Genomic DNA, 25,807 nt, shown 5'->3' with positions numbered 1-25,807 from the left:
TGATAGTGTGGGTACAACCACAGGAAAGGGATACAAGAGGATCATCAACAAAGGAAGCTATGGTTTCACATGGCATGTTAAATGTAATTACAACAGTGATATAACAGGAGGTAACAAACAGTACAAGAAATGTACCTAAGGCCTAACTTATGAAACTGTAACACCTGTACATCACTGTACATCACTTTGACAATAAATAAGAATAACAATAAATAAGAATAAAAAAGAACTAAAAAAAATACATATTGCCATGAGAGTATGTGAAACTCTCAAGCAAATCCTCTGGCTAGTCATTGTATTAAACCTATTACTATGATGAAAATCAGAAAGGAAAAGAAAGCAATACTTTTTTCTGCAGTTGCATATTCGCATGTGCCAAGAGCTATCACAGGTTATGTTGTCCTCCAGCAGAGTCTTGAACAGGACAATTGTGTTTGTATCCTGGCTTGCGATTCAGGTTTTGGAAATGAATATGAACATTATTTCAGTAGATATTGTAAATGAATTTTATAAAGGTATTTTTAACTTGGAAGGAAGAACAAGTGTTTGGAATCAATATGAAATAAAATAAAAATTTTAAGCATCAAACAGATGTTCCCTTTCGGCGGTGGTAGTAGATGAAACATTAGGAAACAATTTTAAAAGATCAGGAAAAAAAAATCTATAGGAACTCATCTAGGGGTTAAGGCTTATTTGTAATACTGTCAGCTTCACAATAGGTAAAGAGAGAGGGCAAATCCAAATTGAATTCCACATGGTCCTGCTGATTAGAGCCATGAGTAGCTGAATAAGAAGAAGTAGGCCTATGAGGACAAGAAGTACATTGGATCTTCACAGGCCCAATAAGTATTGGATACACTTTACAAAAAGAAATTTCCAAGAAACAGCTTTCCTTGCTTTTATTCAACAGCTCTCTTCATTCTCCCACTGCTGGTAGAGCAAGTACCAGGAGGTTAAAAAGACACAGTTAAATTACATATCCAGGAGAAGTAGCTATGAAGTCCCATGCTCAATCCCTTTTGCTACCATAATTCTGTAATAATTTCCATGCTTCCTAATTTTCTGTTTTCTTATTACTGAATGAATACATTATGGAAATTTCTAATAAGTTGATTTATCTCCCCTAAGAAAACCAGTAATGCTTGTGTTATTAGTACTCTTCTATCTGTGTATGTAAATATATCTGAGTGTTTTCCCCCAAATTCATACCAAATATTATCTATATTTATGTCATTCTTAAATTAAGAATGCTAAATTCTAACATGGAGGTAGGCAGTTGGCTATTTGAGAAGCAAAATCAGCTCTCATAATACATTTTAAACATTATACTTATTTAAATGTAATCTCCTGATAGCTTTAAAGGGTGACACTTTAGAGAAGTGGAAAAAATGAAATAGCAAAACTTTGGGAAGAGTAAGTGTAGTGGATTTGGGAGTCAAGAGTTGAAGACAGAACTTACAAAAGGGGAAGAGAAGCAAAGATTTATTAGGATGGCATTAAGAATGAAAAAAAGTTAGCCAGCCAGCCCGGACTATAGCCCACTGAGACAGGATTCCATGCAAGTTTTATACCCTGGAGTATACTACATTTTTGAGTGTGTGTGTGTGTGTGTGTGTGTGTGTGTGTGTGTGTGTGATTTATTTGCAGGACATAACTTCATGGCTTTGCCCCTTTGCTCAGTTGTTGTTTTTTGTTTGTTTGTTTGTTTTTTAATGGCTAGTGTTTTACAACTTTAGCCAAATCTCCACCCACTCTGGCAATTTTGCTAGGTCATTGGAGATAGGTTCTTACAGGTGCCTCGAATGGCTTCCTAGCAACATCTTCTAGGTACCAGCCTCATGAGTAGCCAGGATTGCAACCATGATCTACCAGTGACCAGTGCCCAGTTGGTTTAGCTGCTGTTGATTGTCTTTCTCCTCTGTTCTCTGTCCTCTCCATCTTATCTGTTTCTGCTATGCCTCTCTCTCTCTCTCTCTCTCTCTCTCTCTCTCTCTCTCTCTCCTTATACTTTCTTGCAAATAACTGTGTTAATCCATGGTCTCATGAGAGTTTCTTTCTTTATTATCTCCCTGAAGTAGTTATAATAATTATTTCCTGAGTTCTTTGGTCTGATAAGATTAGTTTTTATTTTCTTTCATTTCTTTTTAAAATCTCTGTTGGTTGCCAATTTGTGGTATCTCTTAAAAACATTGCATCTATGTCTTATTTACTTTCTTCCAGGCAATCTATGTTTGAGAAAATTAGATTCAGCCCTGACATAATGCAGACCAGGAGCCTTTGTGGTTAGTTGATAACTAAGCTACCCTAGAAAATGGGTTTGATGGTCTCCATAGTATTCATACCTTGTATTCGCTGTTGCTTTTCCTATATACTTCTTAATTCATGCATGTGAGTCTACTTATTGCTATTACTATCCCTTTCAGCTTCCCTGCTGTATCTCTGAGTTTCTAGTAGTATAAAACTTTATTTAGAATCATCCTAGTAACAGATGACTCTTAACATGGGCACTTTACAAAAAGGGAAATACTTTCAAACAATTTTAAAAATAAAACTAGTGAAAGATAATATATAAGTAGAACTGAACTCACACTTCGTTACTTTGATTAGTTCCCCAAAGCGCCAAAAAATTGGTTAGAAAAGAGTAGACGACCCATATTCACAGATGTCATATCCATAAATTAAATCAATCAGAGATTTTAGTTACAAAATAGCAATGCAACAGTAAAAATAATTCAAATAAAAATACAATGGAACAGTGGTATGCATAGTTTTTACATGTATTACATATGGTATATAATACAGAGATGATTGAATACACAGAAAGATGTATGTAAGGGATATATAAAGCAATCTTGAATCACCTTGGCATCTGTTTTGTTCTTTCATTTTAGGCTCCCAAACACACAACAGCTAGATCCTCTAGCGTCCTTTTTAATATAATCTACAGAGAATGGAACAAGGGGAAAAGTGGTAGCTGCTAAGTGGACAGCAAGGGAATTCTTTACCCCAGCTATTGTTTTATTGAATCACCCTTATCACTCCCATTTGGACTACTCTTTCTTTATTTATTGGCAGTGCCATGTTTGTAGATGCCCAAAGACTTTGTATACTCTTTTTATTCTGCTCTCATTTTTCATCTAATAAACATTTGGAAACACTGCTTTCATCATTTTGTTTCCATAAGGTATCATAGATTTAATAGTCAGAAATTTGTCAGTAAGCTGACAAATTGAACAGTAAGCTACCAATTAAAAAATATTTCTACAGTGGAGGTAGTTTAAGGAAAAAAAATGCTTGAAATTGTCATACATAAAAGACATGTCAAGTGTCAGAAATTTAAATTTTTACATCTTCAAAATACATTGTGAATTTGCAAACATTAAATACAACCACAACATAGAAGTAAATTTCAGGAATAATTAAAATTTTCCTAGTGACACACATCTAACTCCTTAAATAGTACCAAAAGCTAAAAGGTAAGTTATTTCTAATTTTTTCTGTTTTTTTAATTTCTTTATTATTAAAGTGATGTGTAGAGGGGTTACAGTTTCATATGTAAGGCAGTGAGTGCATTTCTCATCCAACTTGTTACCTCCTCTCTCATTTCCTTCCTCGCACCTTCCCATGTCCCTCCCCCCCACCCATGAGTTGTACAGTTGGTTCACACCATATGGTTTTGTAAGAATTGTTATTGCATTGGTTTGTCTTTTCATCCTTTGTCTCTCGATTTGGTATTCCTTTTCCCTTCCCTAGTTCCAATACATGTATATACAATATCTGGGGCACTAAAATCAGTTACAGTGATATCAGGGGTAGAATCACGAGAAAGAATGACAAAAGATAAAGGAGATAATTTCACATGGTATGTTGAAAATAACAAGGACAATTATAAAGCACTTGCCTCCATAACTTGGGAGTTCATTTCAGTTAGAATTATCTGATTTTGAATCAAGAATTAATATAAATATTAGAAAAGTGTTAAAGACTGAATTTATTATATATAGATTCACAAATGAAGAGTGAATATGACAATCGTGAGGAATAGATATGACTAAGACTTAGGGAATGGAATAAAAGCTTTTATAATGTAGAAAGATTTTCTGACCTGTCTATACTTTTTTATTAGTTATTAATAATGATGTCATAGCTACTTTGTTGGGCATCAAATTACCCATCTACAAGGCAAAATGATGGTATTTCATAATCTCTAAGTGCCCTATTGGCCAGAAAATTTTCCAGTACAGAGAATAACGTATGTGAAAGCACCATGAGAACAAAATACATCTTATGTTACCAAGCCCCATAGAAGTGACCCCATTAGACATTGCATATTCAGGGTTAATTGAAGACAAAGATTGATAGGGAGCATTATACCAGATTATGTAGGGCCTTATAATAAGGTAGATGAGTACAAGTTCGATGTAGAAGCCAGTGGTTAGGCATTGGTCCATCAGAGGCAGAAAAGCTGCATGATAAGTGGTAGACTTGAAGATATATCAGACACAGAAATACATGATGGATTGATTGGACACAATAGTAAATACAAAGCATTCATAAGATAAAGAGTTAAATGTACCCAGAATTTTATGGAAACTTGTAGTGGCTTTCTGGAAGTCCTTCTAATATAATGGAATACAAATAATTACCCACTTTATGCATCAGTTCCTCTATGTATATGCTGAAAAGAGCTGGATTCTTAATACAACTATAACATTTTAGGTTTCTCTGGATTCAAATTGCTCTAAACATTGCAAAACAAGTTGATTGTGTCTTACTAGTGAAAGATCCACTCACATCTTTATGTTTTCTGTCATTAATATGAAATGCATTCATGATGACATGGTGTGTGTGTGTGTGTGTGTGTGTGTGTGTGTGTGTGCGCGTGTGTGTGTGTGTCCCATCTTATTTTACTTAATTTTATATATAGATGAGCCTCCCATGTTCTCTACATCCAATAACCAATCCAACTTTGCCATGTTTCTTCACTTTGTTCTTATTAGGATCATCCTTTCTTTATCATCTTGAGACTGACTAAAATACATGAGTGAAAAGTGTTTATAAAAGTTATTCTGCTTTTTTCCAAGATGGATTCCTGTAGCTTTTTCCAACAGAAAAACAGCTCTCAGTGTGACTGACCTCCAAGAGAACATGAAACCAGCTGTGATTAGAAATATCTTTTAGTGGATTTGTACCACCCAGAGGTAGTTGTGAAAGTTTAAGTCTTTGCTAAAGTACAAATCAAACAGAAGAGGGAAAGGTAAAAAAATGGTTTTAAGAAAAAAGGATTTTTTTTTTTTTGGAAAAGGGAAATTTGATCCATCCATAGGCAATGAAACTTACACATTTTCCTTACTAGAAACAATAAATCATTTCTAATTAATGTGCATTTCAGTACAACATATTTAGCTAGATTTGGCCTCAAACTGACTTGACCATAGATATAGAGGAATGGGTAACTAAAACCTTTATCCCTTTAATTTAAAGTTTGAATTCCCCTTTCCTTTTATCTCTATCCTCCAGTCTCCAAACTTCACTCTCTTTAAAATGTATAAAATCCAGGAAATGGTAACATATTTTAAATCACTTAGCTTCAAGTAATTTACAAAATGATTATATAATTATCTGCTGGGCTTTGATCCAAGCATGATGCTAATGCTTTGGAGAATATGATACTCAGTAATTTTACATCTAGTAGTGAGAAGAAGAGCAATGCTCTCATTATAAGGGCCATCCATATTTTTGTGACACAAAAATTAAAAATTTTTAATCATCATCTTCATTCTGAACTCAGTCGTTTTCTTCCACAGAACAACTTTTCTGTCATCTTGCTGAAGACTCATGCTAGTGTCATCGGGCATCAGCGAAAGTGTTTGGTTTTATTAACATTGGAAAATGGAGCCTGTGTCACTAACAACCTGCTAATTCAGGCCCTATCAATTTGACATTGAGGATGTTGCCTTTTTTGTCCATTTGACAAAAAGACAATGCCTTCAGTTCTAAGTGCTTCTGGATTGAGGACAAATTAATTCATTGATATTGATCACAAAAGTGGTACAATTGGTTACTGTCCCATTGTAGTTTTGGTTGTCTGGTAATTCAAAATTAACATACACTTAGTACTGTCATTTCACTGTATTCTTGTTTTAATGCCCTAGCTTCTATTGGTTCACATTTATCTATTGGTTCCACATTTATCCATATTTTTGTTTTAGTCAAAATATTCTGTTGAACCATTGCAAACCTGAGATGCCTGACACATATAATTGCTCAATAAATATTTGATGAATAAGCTAAGCAGAGTCCATGCAGCATTCCATGGTGTATGGCATTGCTCAAGATATATGTGTTGAATATTGAAAGACAGATGATAGGTACAGTTTTAATAGTGAAGACAGTTGTTTTCTCTATAAACACTCAAGCAGTATTCCTGGTTGTAATTTTGCCTTTAGGCACAATTTCTGCCTATATATTATTCATTATGTATTTATGAAGCTCTTTGCTCACTTTCATTTTAACTGAACATACTTAACAAGTTTAAATCAGATTGGGCCTAAAGATTTGCTATTCTGTCTGATTTCTACCTTTGCACTTTGCAAAAATTACATAAGATAGCTACAAAGCTGTTTCGATCCTCTGCTAGGACTATCCTAGAAATATGCTATATTATTACAAATGAGGGAAACCATGCAGTCTAAGTTTCTTTGGGACTGGCTAACTTCCCTTACTATAATTTTTCCAAGTCTTTTCATTTCCTTACAAATGTGAAGATGTCATTCTTTCTGGTGGAAGCGTAGAATTCCATTGTGTATATAAAATGATGTTAATCAAAATGAACTCTAAGCTATGGAAACAAGAGGGTTTTTAAAATTAGTTTTTATTTTTTAATTTACTGTGTGAAGTTATTTTGTTACTTCTTTTTTCTTCTTTTTTTCTTATTTATTGTCAAAGTGATGTACAGAGAGATTACAGGTTCATACGTTGGGCCTTGGGTACATTTCTTGTACTGTTTGTTACCTCCTCCCTCATTTCCCCCTCCCCCCTCCCCTTTCTTCTCTCCCCCGAGTTGTTCAGTTAGTTTACACCAAACAGTTTTGCAAGTATTGCTTTTGGAGTCATTTGCCTTTTCATCCTGTCTTTGGATTTTGATATTCCCTTTCACTTCCCTAGTTCTAATACCAGTGTATACACTATCCAGGGTACTCATCTGAGATACAGTGATAGTACAGTACAACCACAGGAAGGGGATACAAGAGGATCATCAACAAAAGAAGCTATGGTTTCACATGGCATGTTGAAAGTGATTACAACAGTGATATAACAGTTGTTTTCATAACATGGAGTTCATTTCACTTAGCATCATCTTATTCGTTCATAAGGGCATAACTATTAGGCTCTTGTGATCCTCTGCTGTGAGTAGCCTAAACATATACTAATTATTCCCTATGAAGGAGACCATAGAGTCCATGTTTCTTTGGGTCTGGCTCACTTCACTTAGTATAATTTTTCCAAGTCCTTCCATTTCCTTACGAATGGGGCAATGTAATTCATTCTGATAGAGGCATAAAATTCCATTGTGTATATGTACCACATTTTCCTGATCCATTCGTCTACTGAGGGGCATCTAGGTTTGTTACATATTTTAGCTATAGCAAATTGTGCTGCAATGAACATTGTTGTGCTGGTGGCTTTAGTGTGTTCTTCTTTGTGGTCTTTTGGGTAGATGCCCAAAGTGGGGCTGCTGGGTCATAGGGAAGCTCTATGTTGAGTCTTCTGTGGAATGTCCATACTGCTTTCCAGAGTGGCTGAACCAGTTTACATTCCCACCAAGAATGAAGTAGAGTTCCCTTTTGGCCACATCCCCTCCAACATTTATTATTGTTAGTTATTTTAATAACGGACATTTTTACTGGGGTGAGGTGGAATCTCAATGTTGTTTAAATGTTGTTTTGATTTGCATTTCTTTTTTTTTTTTTTTGGCCAGTCCTGGGCCTTGGACTCAGGGCCTGAGCACTGTCCCTGGCTTCTTCCTGCTCAAGGCTAGCACTCTGCCACTTGAGCCACAGCGCCCCTTCTGGCCGTTTTCTGTATATGTGGTGCTGGGGAATCGAATGTAGGGCCTCTTGTATCTGAGGCAGGCACTCTTGCCACTAGGCTATATCCCCAGCCCTTGATTTGCATTTCTTTTATGACCCGTGATGTAGAGCACTTTTTCATATGTCTCTTAGCCATTCTTTTTTCTTTCAATTTTTTCCTTTGGATAGCCCCTGTTGTCACTGTTTTTTCTTTCTTTTTCTTTTGTTTGGTACCCCGTGTCTTGTATATACCTCACAAGACACTATGTGAAAAATAATTTTACAACTTGGAAGGGAAGGGAGGGAAAGCAGGAGAAAACAAGGGAGGGGGTTAACAAGATTTGATAAGAAATATATTTACCTTACTTATGTAACTGTTACCTCTCTGACATCACACTTCCAATAAAATTAAATTTAAAAATTAAAATTACATTAGACTTATGATAGCTAAGCTTCAATTACTTAGAACATCTTACTTGTTTTATTTCTTTAAATGATGCAAACAGGGCTTGGAATATGGCCTAGTGGCAAGAGTGCTTGCCTCATATATATGAAGCCCTAGGATCGATTCCTCATTACCACATATATAAACAAGTTCAGAAGTGTTGCTCTGGCTCAAGTGACAGAGTGGTAGCCTTGAGCAAAAGGAAGCCAGGGACAGTGCTCAGGACCTGAGTTCAAGCCCCAAGGCTGGCAAAAAAAAAAAAAAAGATGCAAACAAAGACAACATTAACCACATTAACACTTTAGCAGCATCTAAGACTTGAACAGCTCCTTCATAAGCAAGTTTTAGCAGTTCAAATGTCAGGCAAATCCTGAGTTTGGACCATGAAAGTTCATTTAAGGCTAACAATATAGGATTGTTGAATGTCAAGTTGCATGAAAGTTATGGAGCAAGTGCTATACAAAGAACAAATTCAAGGAAAACTATCATATCTCATTTCTTTTTTTTATGTTTGAGCTTGATTTTTTTATTAATTGGACATAAATTTTTTTACAAGTGTTGTGCAAAGAGGGTGCAGTTACATAGTAGGGCAGTGTGTACATTCCTTGTGATATCTTACGACCTGTTTTTCTATCCCTTGTCTAGGTCAGGTTGACATATATGCAATATACAATGTATCAAGAATATATACAGTATTCACAGACTTGGTCTCTACTGTTTCTCCGTCTCCCTTTGTTAACAGTCATATATCAGGGAGATCATGCCCCTTTGTTTTCTGTGTTCTAGGCTTGTCTCACTCAACATTATTTGTTCAAGTTCTGACCATTTCCCTGCGAATAACAGTATTTCACCATTCCTAATGGCTATGTAGTGTTCCATTGTGTATAAGTACCATATTTTTTGGATCCATTCGTCTGTGGAGGGGCATCTGGGTTGTTTCCATATTTTGGCTATTGTGAATTGTGCCGCGATAAACATGGAAGTACAAATGCCTTTTTGATATCTTGGATTTTGCTGTTTAGGATAGATGCCTAGGAGTGGTATGGCTGGGTCATAGGGTAGGTCTATATTGAGCTTTTTGAGAAAGCTCCATACTGTTCTCCAAAGTGGTTGTACTAATTTGCACTCCCACCAACAATGGAGAAGGGTTCTTCTTTCCCCACAGCCCCTCCAGCATTTGTTGTTTCCTGAGTTCAGAGTATAGGCCATTCTAACTGGGGTGAGGTGGTATCTCAGGGTTGTTTGTATTTGCATTTCCTTTACTAGCAGGATGGTTGAGCATTTCCTCATATGTTTCTTTGCCATTTTTATATCTTCTCTTGTGAAGTCTCTCTTTAACTCTTTTGCCCATTTCCTAATAGGTTTATTGGGCTTGGAGGGGCTTAGTTTTTTGAGTTCTCTGTAGATGACAGATATCAGGCCTTTGTCTGTTGCTGTGCTGGTAAATATCCTTTCCCATATCGTTGGCTGTCTTTCTATTTTGGTGGCTATGTCCTTAGCTGTGCAGAAACTTTTTAATTTGTAGTAGTCCCATTTGTCGAGTCTTTCCCCTATTTGTTGTGCCCCTGGGACTCTATTCAGGAAGTTCCTTCCTGTGCCTATAAGTTCAATTGTCTTTCCTACTCTGTCCTTCAGTAGTTTCAAGGATTCAGGTCTGATGTTGAGGTCCTTGATCCATTTTGAGTTGATCTTGGTGCATGGTGATAGGCTTGGGTCTACTTTGAGTTTTCTGCATATGGCTGCCCAGTTCTCCCAGCACCAGTAGTTGAAGAGGCTATGTTTATTCCATTGTATGTCTTTAGCTCCTTTGTCGAATATCAGTTGGCTGTAAGAGTGCGGTTTTATTTCTGGGTCTTCAGTTCTAATCCATTGGTCTTCAGATCTGTTTTCATACCAATACCATGCAGTTTTTGTTATGATGGCCTTGTAGTAGAGCTTGAAGTCTGGTATTGTGATACCTCCTGCACTGCTTTTTTTGCCTAGAATTGCTTTGGCTATTCTAGGTTTTTTGCTGTTCCTTATGAATTTATGGATTGGTTTCTCTATTTCAGTGAAGAATGTGGCTGGGATTTTGATAGGTATTGCATTGAATTTGTATAACAATTTGGGCAATATGGCCATTTTCACTATATTGATTCTGCCTACCCATGAGCATGGGAGGTCTTTCCATCTCCTTGTGTCTTCTATGATTTCCCTTATTAGATTTTTGTAGTTTTCATTGAATAGGTCCGTCACGTCCTTGGTTAAGTTGATCCCTAGGTACTTTATTCTTTTTTTTGGCTACTGTAAATGGAATTGTTTACATAATTTCCTTTTCTGTTTGTCTATTGCTGGTGTACAGAAAAGCTGCTGACTTTTGTGGGTTGATTTTGTATCCTGCTACTTTGCCAAATTGGTTTATTAGGTGTAGGAGTTTGGGTACTGAGTTTTTTGGGTCCATCAGATATAAGATCATGTCGTCTGCGAATAGGGATAAATTGATTTCTTCCTTGCCGATGTGGATCCCTTTGATGTCCTCCTCTTGCCTTATTGCTATGGCTAGGGATTCCAGCACTATGTTGAACAGAAGTGGGGAGAGTGGGCATCCTTGTCTTGTTCCTGAGTTTAGGGGGAATGATTTAAGTTTCTCTCCATTTAATATGATATTAGCAGTTGGTCTGTTGTATATGGCTTTTATTGTTTTGAGGAATGTTCCATCTATTCCTGTTCTCTCCAAAGCTTTTAATAGGTATGGATGTTGTATTTTGTCAAAGGCTTTTTGGGCATCGACTGAGATAACAATGTGATTCTTGATTTTAGTTCTGTTTATGTGGTGAATTACGTTGATTGATTTACGGATGTTGAACCATCCTTGTGACTGAGGGATGAAGCCTACTTGGTCATGATGTATGATATTCTTGATCAGTTTCTGGATCCTATTAGCTAATATTTTATTGAGGAGCTTTGCATCTGTGTTCATTAGTGATATTGGTCTGTAGTTCTCTTTTTTTGTTGGATCTTTGCCTGGTTTGGGAATGAGTATGATATTAGCTTCGTAGAATGAGTTTGGGATTTCTCCCTCTGTTTCTATTTCACGGAAGAGTTTGAGGAATATTGGAATTAGCTCCTCACTAAAGGTTTTGTAGAATTCGTTGGTGAATCCATCTGGGCCTGGACTTTTCTTAGTAGGGAGGTTCTTGATTACCTCCTGTATCTCACCATAAATTATTGGTTTATTTAGTTGATTTATTTCTTCTTGGTTCAGTTTGGGCAGTTTGTACTTCTCTAAGAATTGATCCATTTCTGTAAAATTATTGTTTTTTGCTGAGTGGAGGTTTTGGAAATAGCTCCTTATGATTGTTTGAATTTGTGTGTACTTGTTGTAATTTTTCCTGTAGAGTCCCTGATTTTACGAATATGAGTCTCTTCTCTTCTTTTTTTTGTAAGTCTTGCAAGGGGTCTGTCAATTTTGTTTATTTTCTCAAAGAACCAGCTTTTAGTCTTATTTATTTGTTGAATGGTCTTTCTATTTTCAATCAGATTTATCTCTTCTTTAATCTTTGTGATCTCTCCCCTCCTAGTCGTTTTAGATTCTGTCATTTCTTGTTTCTCCAGTTGTTTTAGTTTCATCGTGAGGATATTCACCTGCTCTGCTTCCATTCTTTTAATGTGGGTGCTGAGTGCAATGATCTTGCCCCTCAGTACTGCCTTAGCTGTGTCCCATAGGTTTCTTTGTGATGTGTTTTCTTTGTCATTGTGGCTTATGAATTCATTGATTTCATCTTTAATTTGATCTGTGGACCAAGTGTTGGATAGCAGCGTGGGGTTTAGCCTCCAAGAGTGTGTATAGGCTCTGTGGTATCCTTTGTTGTTGAGGGTTAACTTTAATCCACTGTGATCAGATATAATACATGGGATGACGTCAATACTTTTGTATTTGCTGAGGTTCTTTGTGTGGGCTATGACGTGGTCTATTTTGGAATATGATCCATGGGCTGCTGAAAAGAAGGTGTATTGGGTCTCTGTAGGGTGAAATGTTCTATATAGGTCTGTTAGATCCATTTTGGAAATGGTGTTATTTAGGTCCTCAGCTCCCTTACTAATCCTCTGGGTGTTGGATCTGTCTCTTGGAGAGAGAGGAGTATTAAAGTCACCCACTATGATTGTGTTTGCGTCTATATTGCTCTGTAATTCTTTGAGAATTTGCTTGACATATGTCGGGCCTCTTTTGTTCGGTGAGTATACATTTATCACCGTGATGTCTTGATTCTGGATTTTTCCTTGTATTAATATGTAGTGTCCTTCTTTGTCTTTTTGAGTGGACTTTAAAGAGAAGTCCAGCTTGTCTGAGATCAGAATGGCTACACCTGCCGTTTTGGTGGGTGCATTTGCTTGGTAGATCTTGCTCCATCCTTTCACTCGAAGCCTGTTTTTGTCCCTTGCTGTAAGGTGGGTCTCTTGTAGACAGCAGATGTCAACTTTTTGTTTGCGAATCCATTCTGCCAGTCTGCTCCTCTTTATCGGGGAATTTAAACCATTTATATTTCAAGAGATCATGGATAAGGGTGTTTTTTTCTCCATCCATTTTCTTGGTGGGCTGTTTTTTCCTCTTTTTTTTTTTTCTTGTCTTTAGTGAGCTGGTGTTTCTGCTGGACTTTGGCTATTGAAGTTTCTTTCTGATTCTGTCTGTGTGTCTTTTACGATCTCTGTTGGGTGGGGTTCCCCTCTTAATATTCGCTGTAGGGCTGGTTTTTTATTCACATACTCCTTTAGCTCCTCTTTGTTGTGGAAAGATCTGGTTCTCCCTTCGAATGTGAACTCCAATTTCGCTGGATATTTGATCCGAGGTTGTAAATTGTTATTCTGGAGTACTTGGATGGTGTTCTTCCACTCACTTCGAGCTTGGTAAGTTTATGTGGATAAGTCAGATGTTATTCAAATCCTCTTCCCATTGAAAAAAGTTTCCTTCTTCGCTTTGGCTGAATTCAGAATTTGCTCTTTAATCTTGAGGTCTGTAGTCTTGAATATTATGTGCCTTGGGGTGGCTTTCCTGGGGTCTGGCCTGCCAGGTGTCCTATAGGCTTCGGTTACCTGGATGGGGTCCCCTGTGAGATTGGGGAAGTTTTCTGCAATAACTTTATTGAGAACATGATTAAGCCCTCTGCTCTGGTATTCGGCTCCTTCTTCTATTCCAATTATGCGCAGATTATATCTCTTGTCTTTGTCCATTAGTTCCTGGATTAGTATTCCCTGAAGCTTCACCTTTTCTTGGATTGTGGTCATTTTCTGGTTGTTGTCAGCTGCTTCATCGTCCAGGCGAGAGATTCTGGATTCTATATGGTCCACTCTTTGTGTTATGGTTTCAATTGCGGAGTTTATGGATGTCAGAGAGCTATTTATGGTTGTCATATCAGCTCTGATCGTGGAGATTTCTTCCTTTAAAGAGTTGAATTTTAAATCTATTTTTTCATGCATTTCAATTCTCCGGATGTGGAGATTTTCTTTAGAGGCAGCTTGCATTGTATCCATTTTTGCTTCCATTTCTTTAAAGCAGGCTTGCATTGTATCCAGTTTTGCTTCCATTTCTTTCTTGGCTTCCTGGGTGTCCTTCCAGATTTCCCCTCTAAATTCCTGGAATTGTTTTCTGATTTCGTTTCTGACGCTTTTGATCATTCCTGTTAACATGGCCTCATTTGCTTTTTTAGTCTCCATCTCCTCTTCAGTCATGCTGCTTTTTGGAGCTGGCGAGTTGGCTTGCCCTTTGATCAACTGAGTTATGTTTCTTTGTGATTTGCGCATCTGGAGATCTGGATGGCTTCTCAGGTTTGGTTTGTAGCTCTTCCCTCCGTCCTGTGTAGACGTGTCTACGGCAGCAGGTGCTGCCGCTGTGGCCCCGCCCACCAGTGCAGGGTACGCCTACCAGAGCGGGTGCTGTTGCCGGGTGCCCCGCCCTCCTGTGCGCTGTTGTCCACTGCAACAGGCACTTCGGTGGAATATGCCTCCCAGAGCAAGTCCCGGGTTGTTGGGTTGTGCTTGCGCCCTCCCACGAGTCCGTTGGGGGGGGGGGGCGGTATTTGTGGGGCCCAGTGGGATCAACTGTCCGGGTGTGGCTTGGCACCTTCAGACCTCACCTCCGCTGTGAGCGGGGGACGTGATCAGGCTCAGGTGACCCTGCTGGGCTGGTATTGCCCACCAGTGCCTGTGGTTTTAGTTGTAAGAGTCTGCGAGGTCCAGGCACCTCGGGTGGGGTTTGCACAACTGGCCATCTCCCGGCCCCTGTTGGGAAGGGGGCTGGGTCGGTTCTGCCAGTTCAGGAACCTGTGGGGTGTTGGTGCTGCTGCGCCCTTCCCCTGCTAAACTGACTTCCCAGTGCCTGATGGGAGCTTCCCCGCCTGATTTTGGGGTTCTTTGTTCCCTCAGGGGTGGGGGAGGGGAAGGGAGGGAGATGTAGCTTCTTTGTTGGGCTTGGGTCTCAGATAGCTGGTCTCCCATTGGGGGAGGGGATAATGGGGCACTCACTTTTGCTGCTTTGTGTGTGTGTCCCGCGCCGCCGTTGGCCCTCCAGGGGTTGGCTAAGTGTCGTGGTGTCTTCCCTGGTTCCCGATTTCTGCCATGCTGGGTTCCCTTGTCCGAACCTGGTGTGGACCTGAACTTCTCGTCGCTGCTGGTGTGTGTCTTGGTCCGCACCCTGCCTTGTGTCCGTGGGGTCTCCCACTATATGAATTCTGCACTCCTGGCAGCCTGTCTGCCGATCGCCGGGTTCCCCTTTCCCAGCCTGGCCCTGTTTGGGCCAGGGTCTGCTGGTGGGGGGAGGGTGCCCCGGTGAATCTCCGGCTCGGTGTAGGTTTTCGGTTCTTCTTTTTTGCTCCTTTTTGTTTTCCTGTGTTTCTCCACTGCTTCTGGCTGCTGGTTTTGCTGGGTTCTTGATGGGGTGTTGGGTGTTGGAGTTCCCAGCTCACTATTCCGTTGGAGCGAGTCGGGGTGCCTCCCTATTCTGTCGGCGCCATCTTTCCTCTCCATATATCATTTCTTTACCAAGTAAATCCCTTTTTCCTTTCTCCCATTAAATATTCTAGCCATTCTTTGATTCCTCATGGTTCATTTAGCATTTAATTGGTCTTCGTTTGTCTTACTCTGTTCTAATTGTGTTTCTTTAACCTGGACAATGCCATTATTTCTCTCATTTTTGTGTTTAAATTTCTCATTTATCTTATCACTCAGCATAGTGTTAATTACATTTAGTGTTAATTACATAGTGTTAATTACATTTGTATTAGGAAAACAAATGTAATAGGGAAACAATAATGTCTGTGATATGCTGGACAGAATTAAAAGTCTAGAGTAGCAGTAATACTAGTGTATTTTATGAATTGTTAGACATTTATTCTGTATAGTGTTACCAGGTGAATTCAATAAGGAGATAGGTAGTCCAGATCCCATTCCTTAGTGCCTGTCCAAAACATTTACTCTACTCACTAAGAAGCTGGGATATGAAACACACACATAAACACACAGACACACATCCATTATTTTGAACACTGACAAAATTCTTACACTATTTTAACACTGAGCAATGTATCAAAAAAAGCTAATCAACTGCAGATTTACACTCCCAAGAGCTCTGAAGATATTTGAAATGCTATATTTCTTGCACTGTCTAGAATAGATGTTTCTCAGCTATTTTGCTACCTGTGGATAGCAAATGGAATCTAGTCATGTTTCTCAATAATTAACTAACAAATTTCATTTAGAGTAGGAAGCCAATGAAGGCAATATTAGCATTCAGGATACATACAACTCAAAGCATAGAGATCTTTAATTTGTGTATGAATAGCAATGAAGCAACATGTTGAACATAGCATTTTCCCTACATAATGATTTTCTGTTGTCTTTAAGAAAAGCACACCAGTATGTAAGAGTTGATGTGGATAATGTCAGCTAAGAGGAATTTTCCTGTCCATTAATCATGATACCTTCTTTATGCATGATTCACTGGTTGAAAGATGTTATTTTTTAAAGAAATCCTAATAATTCTCTGATGAACATATTGGAATTCACACTGGTTCTTACAAAAAAAATACAGTTCTGCTGTGGCAGATTTGTACCAGAGATAACGGACTTAAATTATTTTGTATGTATGTAAGAAAATTCATCAAAGCATTTTCATGTCTGTTCTCTTATCTAATTCATTTCTCAGTCCTTTAAGACTGGTTAAATGCATCCTAAGCCCTACTTGACATTTATAACTAAGTGCCAAGTTTTCCAAAGCTCTTGGTTTATTTAAATGCTTGTGTTTTTATAACCATGTTAAATCAAATTAACATGCTTTTATACAATTACTCTAAGCAGGACATTTTAATAGTTCTTGTAAATACTTTGTTAGGTAGTCACATTTTCTCATTCTTTGAATAGTGCTGAAATATACCTAATTTCTTTCCTTCTGTTACTTGCAGCACAAAACATCTGGCTGTTCTTTTACTGTTTAATATGGCTTTTTCCAACAGCCAGAGTGCAAGTTTTATTTATTTTTGTTTTGTTTTTTGCCAGTCCTGAGGCTTGACCTCAGGGCCTCAGCGCTGTCCCTGGCTTCTTTTTGCACAAGCTTAGCACTCTACCACTTGAGCCACAGAGCCACTGTTAGCAGTAGATTCAGAGTCTGAGTATATGAAAAGAAATATATTAACCTTTATGGAAATTTCCAACTTAGAATTTCAAAAATTGAATCCTCACATGCTGAAAAATTGTAATATAGATGGGATGCAACATGGCAAGGCTGAGAGAGTAGTGCCTGATGGATTGTTGATACCATTCAGAACTTAATGCCACCTTTCTATGCAGGGAGAGAAGGTAAAAGAGAATGTAAAATATAGAATGCAATAGAATATAGAAATGGATCTCTTCCTCAGCCATCCAGATACTTGTTTATTCACCTCTATATGACAAGTCTAAGAGCATCTAAATACCTGAGAGTGATATTATTAACCTATTCCTCAACTGGCAAAGATAATCAAGGTTTCTTATTATAGTTTATTTAAAGAGTGTTTCAGTGACTGTATTCCAGACTTTCTGCTGGTTAGCAGAAATTCTACCTCTTAGTTGTAACTCCAGACACTGATTTCATATTTTTTGTAGTTTAATTTTATGTCGAGGTGATGTACAGAGGGGTTACATTTATATACCTAAGGTAGTGAGTTCATTTCTAGTCAAATTTGCTTACATATTTTTGAGTAGAAAAATATTTAGTAAACGGAAAGATTGGGTTAGCAGGGATGGGAGGAAATGATGACAGGTTGTCATTGATTAAGATTCATTGTATTCGTAAACAGATTTGTTGAATGGCAACTCCTTTGTACAACTACTTAAAGTTATATAAATACAATTTAAACTTAAAATAAAAGAAATGTGTTATGTATTTTCCTCATGCCCCTTTAAAGACTTTTGCCAGATTCCTTAAATACAACCTCTATTTTACAAAGTGAAAGCAATGTTCTAAATTATATATTTTTTTCTTGAATTATTTTCTCAAAAATAAAAAAATAGAACATTTCAAGTGATAGGGAGAAAATATTTAAATATATAATATAAGGATTGTTGAACCCAAGTTTTAACAATTGTATTGTTGGGATATACCAGGTTCTTTTCCTGAAGTGAGGCCATTAAAATACAGTGTATAGCTGAGTGCTGGTGACTCATACCTGTAATTCTAGCTACTCAGGAGGTTGAGATCTGAGATTCATAGTTCACAGCCAGCCTGGGCAAGGAAGTCGTGAGACTTTTATCTCCAATTAACCACCAGAAAACAGGAAGTGGTGTTTTGGCTCAAAGTAGTAGAGCACTAGCCTGGAGCTGAAGAGCTCAAGGACAGCGCCCAAGCCCAAAGTTCAATTCCCATGAATAAAAAATAAAAATACCATGTATTGACAATCTCCATCAGTAAGATCTATTTACCATATCATTCCAAGATCATTATGATCTACTATCAGCACTTCTCAGTTTATCATATTGAAATTTTATCATGATACATATAGATTTCCACATGTATTCGCTCCATTCAGAGCTCACGAGCATTCCTTTTCTTTTTGTTCCTTCGCAGGCGGAATTTACAGCCATGCGTGAACAGTACATGCGAGGTGGGGAGGGTTTCATTATCTGCTACTCTGTCACTGACCGCCAGTCTTTCCAAGAAGCTGCCAAATTCAAAGAGCTCATCTTTCAGGTCCGCCACACCTATGAGATTCCTTTGGTGCTGGTGGGTAATAAAATTGACCTGGACCAGTTTCGTCAGGTGAGTGATACTCCTGTTACCCTCTGTTTTTTTTGTTTTTTTTTTTTGTTTTCCTTTTAAAGGGTATACATCAAATGTAACTACTTCCAAAGTTCATATTGAAAACTGAAACACTTGCACATTTTATTGTTATTAGCAAGAGTTGTGCAAAGGAGTTATAATTTCATAAGGCAGGACATGATTATAATGCTTCCTGAACAATGCCATCCCTTCCTTCCTTCTCTATTTTCCCTTTCGGGTCCCTATCCACACATTACATAGCCCTTTTTGTGTTTTTTTTTTTTTTTTTTTTTTTTTTTTATGTAGTGTCCATTGGATGAATTGATTGCATTTTCTCAACTTTTCTTCCTCCTTTCCTTTCCTCCTTTTTGCTACTCCCTCAAAAAAGAAAATTGTTGACATTTCCTGGTATTCATTTTAATATATAGTACTTTGATTGTTCACAGAAATTATGTCTTTAGATTTCTCCCCTAAGTGTATCCTCCTTCAGTCAGTTTCTTTACATACAAATGCATAGAACCCTGTATGTTTTAGTACTTAGTTGTGTTTTAGATCTGGCTTCCATACCTGAGAGAAAACTACAGCATTTGATCTTCTGAGCGTGGCCTTATTTCACTTAATTGACTTGTTCTAGGTCTATCCATCTCCCTGCAAATAATAAATTATTCTTTTGAGTGGACGAGAACTTTGTGTGCATCTGTGGTAGATTATGTTGGTTTCTTTAACATAACATCCTAAATGCCACTTTACAGTATCCTTAGCAGAGTCTATTCCACTGACTCTGGACTTGTTTTTTATTTTTTTTTTTGAGCAATAGAATAAAATAGAGGTAATGCTCTAAAAATTTGAGATTGGGATGTAAAAGTTCAAGAGTTTCTGCCTTTAATGTTTGCAGATCCCACACAAAGAAGCCCAAACTATGTAGGTAGACAAAGTCATATATGGGCAAAGTTTGATCCAGAATCACTGCTAGCCCTGGCAAGTACTATGAATTTGGGGAAAGGCAATTTGCACATTCCAGAGCCATCCACCATCTTCCTGTCACCCAAACCAATCCTAGAACAGGAAAATGTCCCAACCAAGGCTTGTCTGACTTTTTGACTTACAAAATCAATGGCAAATAAAGTAGAAAGGTCTAAATTCACTATATTTGGGAATAACTTTTTCATGTGGCAGTTAATAAAGCAGAATTTCCCCCTTTTTTTCCAGAATACAGGCAAGCCAGTATCTCCTAGGTTTAATGAGAAATTTCTTTTATATTGGTAGCCTTCTTCAAGCCACCCCTGCTGTACCATTGTGATCTTTAGACAAAATTAATAAGGTGGAGAGTATGCCTAGCTTAGCATAGGATCATTACTTTAGTAGTTATTCACTATGGTAGTGATTCACATAGGTCACTAGAGTTAATTCTCATTTGGCAAGATACTACTTCTTGGGAAGCATCGAACATGCTACCTGAAGTCCTATATTCAAGGAGACCAGAGAGGGAACAGGCAAGTCATTGCATAACTCATGATGCACTTTGAATTAAGCAATGTATATACAAATCAAATTCTGGTGAATCTAATTCTCTCTATTGAGTTGTTAATTTATCACCGGAAAAGCTTCACCTTATTTACATTGACCTTAAATTGGAACTAGCTTTTAATAGTTTGTGATAGTTAATAGTTTAATAGTTAATGATTAAATTTTAACTCACTTAGACTGCTTAAGTAAGAATTTTCATAAAAGCAAATTGAGAGTTTATTATATGATTTATAAATTTGAACTTTATATTTGATGCTTTTAATGCTTTTCTTAAAGTATACGGATATCCCACAGAACCAATGTTATAAAGTCCTACTTAACATGGGAACATATTCCAGTGAATGATGTGATATATTTTTGTGGTGATATTTAGTATAATTTTAATTGAGAATGTAAGCTTGGTAAAGTGGCTGCTAACTATTAATTTGTTTCCTCTGCTGCTACTTTGCTTTCCTGCAAAGCAAGGGTTAGTGTTATCTATTGACATTTCAATAGATTGGGAAATTAAGTTCTCAACAGTTAAAAATGAATCTATTCTCAGATAACTATGTAACCTCAAGGTTGGGCTGTTCAGGTGCTTTGAAGAGGGAGGAGGTTTTACTTTCCTTTGGGCTTTTAGGAAGAAACAAAGGGGAACATCCCATTAAGAGTAAAATCAAGGATCTCAGAGCCACTTCTATTTACTTGTCAGAATTCTTGGAGAACCAAAACCTCTGATTGGGCTCCATGTGGAACAGCAGTCAGTGACTGCTGGTACAGCTGGTGAATGTGAGGACACTGAGAAAACTGCTTCATCTTGGACTGTAGGAAACTGCCTTCCTCACTCTCCAAGTCTTGTTTTCCTGAGCTCGTAGGTGGCTCCTGGGATCTCACAAAACATATTTACAGGAACCCTTCCCTGGCTATATTAAGTGTTTTGAGTGCTTAGTATTGAAATGAATCCAAGATCACCAATGTCATTAAGGCACATGTGCATGCACATACATGTGTACGTGTACACACACAGAACATATACTTTAAATGATTTTGTAGATTTGATAAAGGAAGTACATATACTCACAGAAAGTGAAAGAAAACATTAATTATGCTTTTCATAAAATTTCTCATGTGTCCCTCTCTGTAACAACAAAGTGTTGATGTGAAAATTTAGCTTCTGGTTGTGTCATGCTTCTGACAGAAAGAAAGTTATCCTTCACATGGCAGAGTTCCCTTGCAAAGTGATTTTAATTGGCACTTTATTTTAATCATATATAGCCCTGTGCAGCTATAAACAACGTATTTAAAGAAAGATAATATTGACAAGGGAATCTGTTGATAGAAATGGACTCTTAGAGTTAGTGACAAAATTAAAACAGGGCTGGGAATATGGCCTAGTGGCAAGAGTGCTTGCCTCGTATACATGAGGCCCTGGGTTCAATTCCCCAGCACCACATATACAGAAAATGGCCAGAAGTGGCGCTGTGGCTCAAGTGGCAGAGTGCTAGCCTTGAGCAAAAGGAAGCCAGGGACAGTGCTCAGGCCCTGAGTCCAAGGCCCAGGACTGGCGAAAAAAAAAAAATTTAAAACAAAAACAGAGATCACAGCATTATTTGTGTTACATTGGGTATTTGAATGGCAGGGTAGACCAATAAAGAAAAAATGCAGTCAAAATTCAATGTAGTTCATTTTCACCAAACTACTAACTGAACAACTCATGGGGGGGAGAGGGAGAAGGGAAAGGCGAAGGGGGGAGGGGGGAATGAGGGAGGAGGTAACAAACAGTACAAGAAATGTATCCAATGCCTAACGTATGAAACTATAACCTCTCTGTAATTCAGTTTGATAATAAATAAATATATATATATATATAAATTCAATGTAGGGGCTGGGAATGTGGCCTAATGGTAGACTGCCTGCTTTGCATACATGAAGCCCTGGGTTTGATCCTCACCACCACATACACAGAGAAAGCAAGAAGTGGTGCTGTGACTCAAGTGGTAGAGTGCTAGCATTGAGCAAAATGAATCTAGGAACGGTGCTCAGGCCCAGAGTTCAAGCCCCAGAACTGGCAAAAATAATTCAGTGTGTATTCTACAAAATTTAAGAAAAGTGAGGGGAAGGGTAGGTTGGGAAGGAAAGGGGAGAATGTTGAATGGGATGATATCGATAAAAATGCAGATAAAGATGCACTGTATTCATAAACAGCTTTGTTGAACGGCAACTCCTTAGTACAACTACTTAAAGCTAAAAATAAATATTAAAGAAAGCAGAAAGAAGGAAGGACAGAAGGAAGGAAGGAAGGAAAGAAGGAAGGAAGGAAGGGAGGGAGGGAGGGAGGGAGGGAGGGAGGAAGGAAGGAAGGAAGGAAGGAAGGAAGGAAGGAAGGAAGGAAGGGAGGGAGGAAGGAAGGGAGGGAGAAAGGGGAAGAAGGGAGGGAGAAAGAAAGATCAAAATTGAAAGAAACGCATTCGGAGAAGGAGATTGTTGCCAGTACAAAAGTGTTTTGTAGCTTCCTAAAGCAATCGAGGTACACTATTAAAGACCTTGATTGAATGATTGCTGGTGGTTTTATTTATTGTGAGTGGAAGCAATCCTTTTTCCTCCATCTATTGAAAGGGATTGAACAAAACAAGATGGCCCATGATTAAAACTTGTTTGTTTTCATACTTGATGATGTATGTACTTGTACTTCTAAAGCATTTTAGTGAACCTCAAGGGCTTTAAGCCAGATCTATTGTTTTTTTTTAAAAAAATAGCACAAATAAGCAATGATTGATATATAGATTTCTCTGTATACCTATGCACCCATGATTCAACTGAAATTTTTACACATTTGGTTACTTGATTGAATTCATAGAGCTTCCTAGATTTGAAAATAAAACACAGTTGATTTTGATGCAGGATTTCAACACATTTTTCTGTGAACTTGCCCAACATATGTACATACACACACACACACACACACACACACACACACACACACACACACACACACTATTCTTTAGGATCTTAACATGGAATGTATTCAATAGCATTTTGTTAGCAATAGTAGCAGGGGGACCAGAATGAAGTTTTGTGTAAAATGCTTAGCTCTAGGCCCTGCATAATACAGTGATAGCCAGAAGTTAGAGGGGAGATCATGAGGAAAAATAGCAACAGTGACATTCAAAAGACATTGAGAAATGTTGTCTGAAGTTCATCCAAACTCTTCTAAAACTTTTCTTAGTTCCTAGACATGGGTCCCCCAAGCTTCTATCATCTGTGTCCCTATTGAACATGTTTTCTGCTATCATGTTAGGAAACAGCACAGGATAATTACTGTTTTTGATAAAACCCTAAACAACTGTGCAAAATGTTTACAGTCAATGAGTTTCAGAGATTTGGCAGTTGGACTAGGAAAGTCTTGCATCAGTCACAGGCCATAAAGGATTTTATGCAGAAGATAGAACATGACAAATCTTCAGGCCCATGGTACACTTACACATTCGTACTCAGCTTATGACTCTGAAACAGAGATTTTTAACTGCTTAATAAAAAAATTGATTTGGGGTCATGAGGGGTTCTTTATTTATTATGTAGTGAGCTGTGTAATGAAAATAATCCCATTCCATTATTGAGAGGTTATTTGGTTATTGCTAATGTCACTGATATATATATTCTCTCTGTCTCTGTCTCTGTCTCTCTCTGTCTTTCTCTGTCTCTCTGTCTGTCTCTCTGTCTGTCTGTCTGTCTGTCTGTCTGTCTCTCTCTCTCTCTCTCTCTCTCTCTCTCTCTCTCTCTCTCTCTCAAGTATTTATCTTTGCAAACAAGTGGTATCTTTGGAACACAGTAAAGTAGAACAAACCTAGTCTTGTCCTAAACAAACCTTTTTTATGAAATGTTATTCGCAAGAATTAAGCATGTTATTAAAACATTGAAAACAAAATTTGTTGTGGAACTCAATGGTACTATCTATGAGTGCAGTATTTCCTCCTGAGTTTGAAAGATCCATGTGGACAAACAAACACCAAGTGGAACCATATATCCTGATCAGGTAGAAATGTGGGTGAAGAGGAGAAGTGCTTTAGGAAGACCCCCATAGAAAAGTAAATTTTAGGAAAAAGAAATAAAATATTGGACCTATAACAGTAGAAGCAGCAGAAAGTGGTGAATAAGTGGGGAAGATGAGTGTGCTTTGTAAAGACTTACCAAACATGGTCAGAATAATGCCACAGATGATACTTGCCTGGTAGACAGTTTATCAAGGACAAAACATAAATATGTAGCAGAATATATTTAACATATTCAAGTGCAGTGATTAACTGCAAATAGCACTAAAACTTGAAAACATAGTAGTTCATTATTTTTCATCAGCAGTATGCTAGATAATTCACATTATTTAATTGTTTTCTAAATAATGAGGGTCTAATTTTAATAGAAAAATGAACAGTTTGGCAACTTATTTATACTTAGAATACACACTCAAATTCAACTAACAATTGTTTCCTTTATCTATCATTTCCACATCATTCTCTTTATACATTTTTATTTCATTAAATGCATGTGTGTTAACTTTAAGTTAAATGAAAACAAATTAAATAAATCACAGTTTAGGATTTTATACAGGTTAACCAAGTATAGTTTATAAACTGAATTTATACCTAAATCAGTTTTCTAACATATATCAATATATATATCAATAGGTGTGTGTATGTAGATGTATTTAATTTATTGATATATGGCAATATACACTATAAGTTTGGGAAAGATTCCATGTATATTTGAAAAAAAAAGCATACACATTTGGGTTGTACACTCCATGATTATACGAAATGGCAGATATTTTCTTTAAACAATTTTCTGATCACATTTCATTTATTGTGGTGTCTGCTGCTTTCTCTGGAAAGTCACATTCATCATCAGTGTGTCTGAAAGCAATGTTTGTCATGTTTACTATACCATAAATCCCCTCTCAGTGTTCTTAAGATTTTTCTTGACTGTAGTTTTCTATAGGTTGGGCCTGATGTCCCTGTGTGGCCTTCTCCTTTTTCTGTTAGCTCATGAAATAGGTAAAACTGCCCAATCTGGTGATGACAATGAAAACATCACTAGAATGAGTTGACATAGAAGCCTATCAATTTATAAATGTATATGAGAAATCTCATCTGGGATGAAACCTATGCTTCTGAAAAATGTGACCCCCCCCCAACCTGAACAAAAATTATCAGAATCTCCTGTGCCTTGAGGAAGGCCTCACATGAACTCTCACAGCCCATCTTAGTCCTCCCAGTCAGGGACCCAGTGTGTGGCCTCACAATCTCTTTCAACAGATTTTCTTACTGATCTTGGATCATGATGAAGCTAGAGAATCACTGGGCTAGAATATAAATGAAAGTATGTGATAAATAATGTTGTCCTTAGGGGACCACAGAAAAAAGACTCTAAATCCTGTAACTGGTAAATACAAACAACAACAACAAAAAACCCATATGAGATCTGAAGTACACACATACACACACAGACACAATTTTGAAGGACAAT

General features: G+C 37.6%; 1 protein-coding gene across 1 annotated transcript in view; it reads left to right on the top strand.

Moving 5' to 3' along the window:
* The window catches only part of Rit2 (Ras like without CAAX 2), a 298,683-nt gene that overhangs the window by 147,952 nt on the left and 124,924 nt on the right, over window positions 1-25,807 (top strand). Inside the window, exon 4 of the mRNA XM_048363363.1 lies at window positions 18,590-18,781. Within this exon, the coding sequence (XP_048219320.1) occupies window positions 18,590-18,781 (192 nt within the window). The remainder of the gene's footprint in view (window positions 1-18,589; window positions 18,782-25,807) is intronic.

Source organism: Perognathus longimembris, chromosome 15 (genome assembly GCF_023159225.1).
Source record: "Perognathus longimembris pacificus isolate PPM17 chromosome 15, ASM2315922v1, whole genome shotgun sequence".
Taxonomy (NCBI): domain Eukaryota; kingdom Metazoa; phylum Chordata; class Mammalia; order Rodentia; family Heteromyidae; genus Perognathus; species Perognathus longimembris.
Note: the sequence above shows the minus strand (reverse complement) of the source record. Positions and strands in the feature narration are given on the sequence as shown.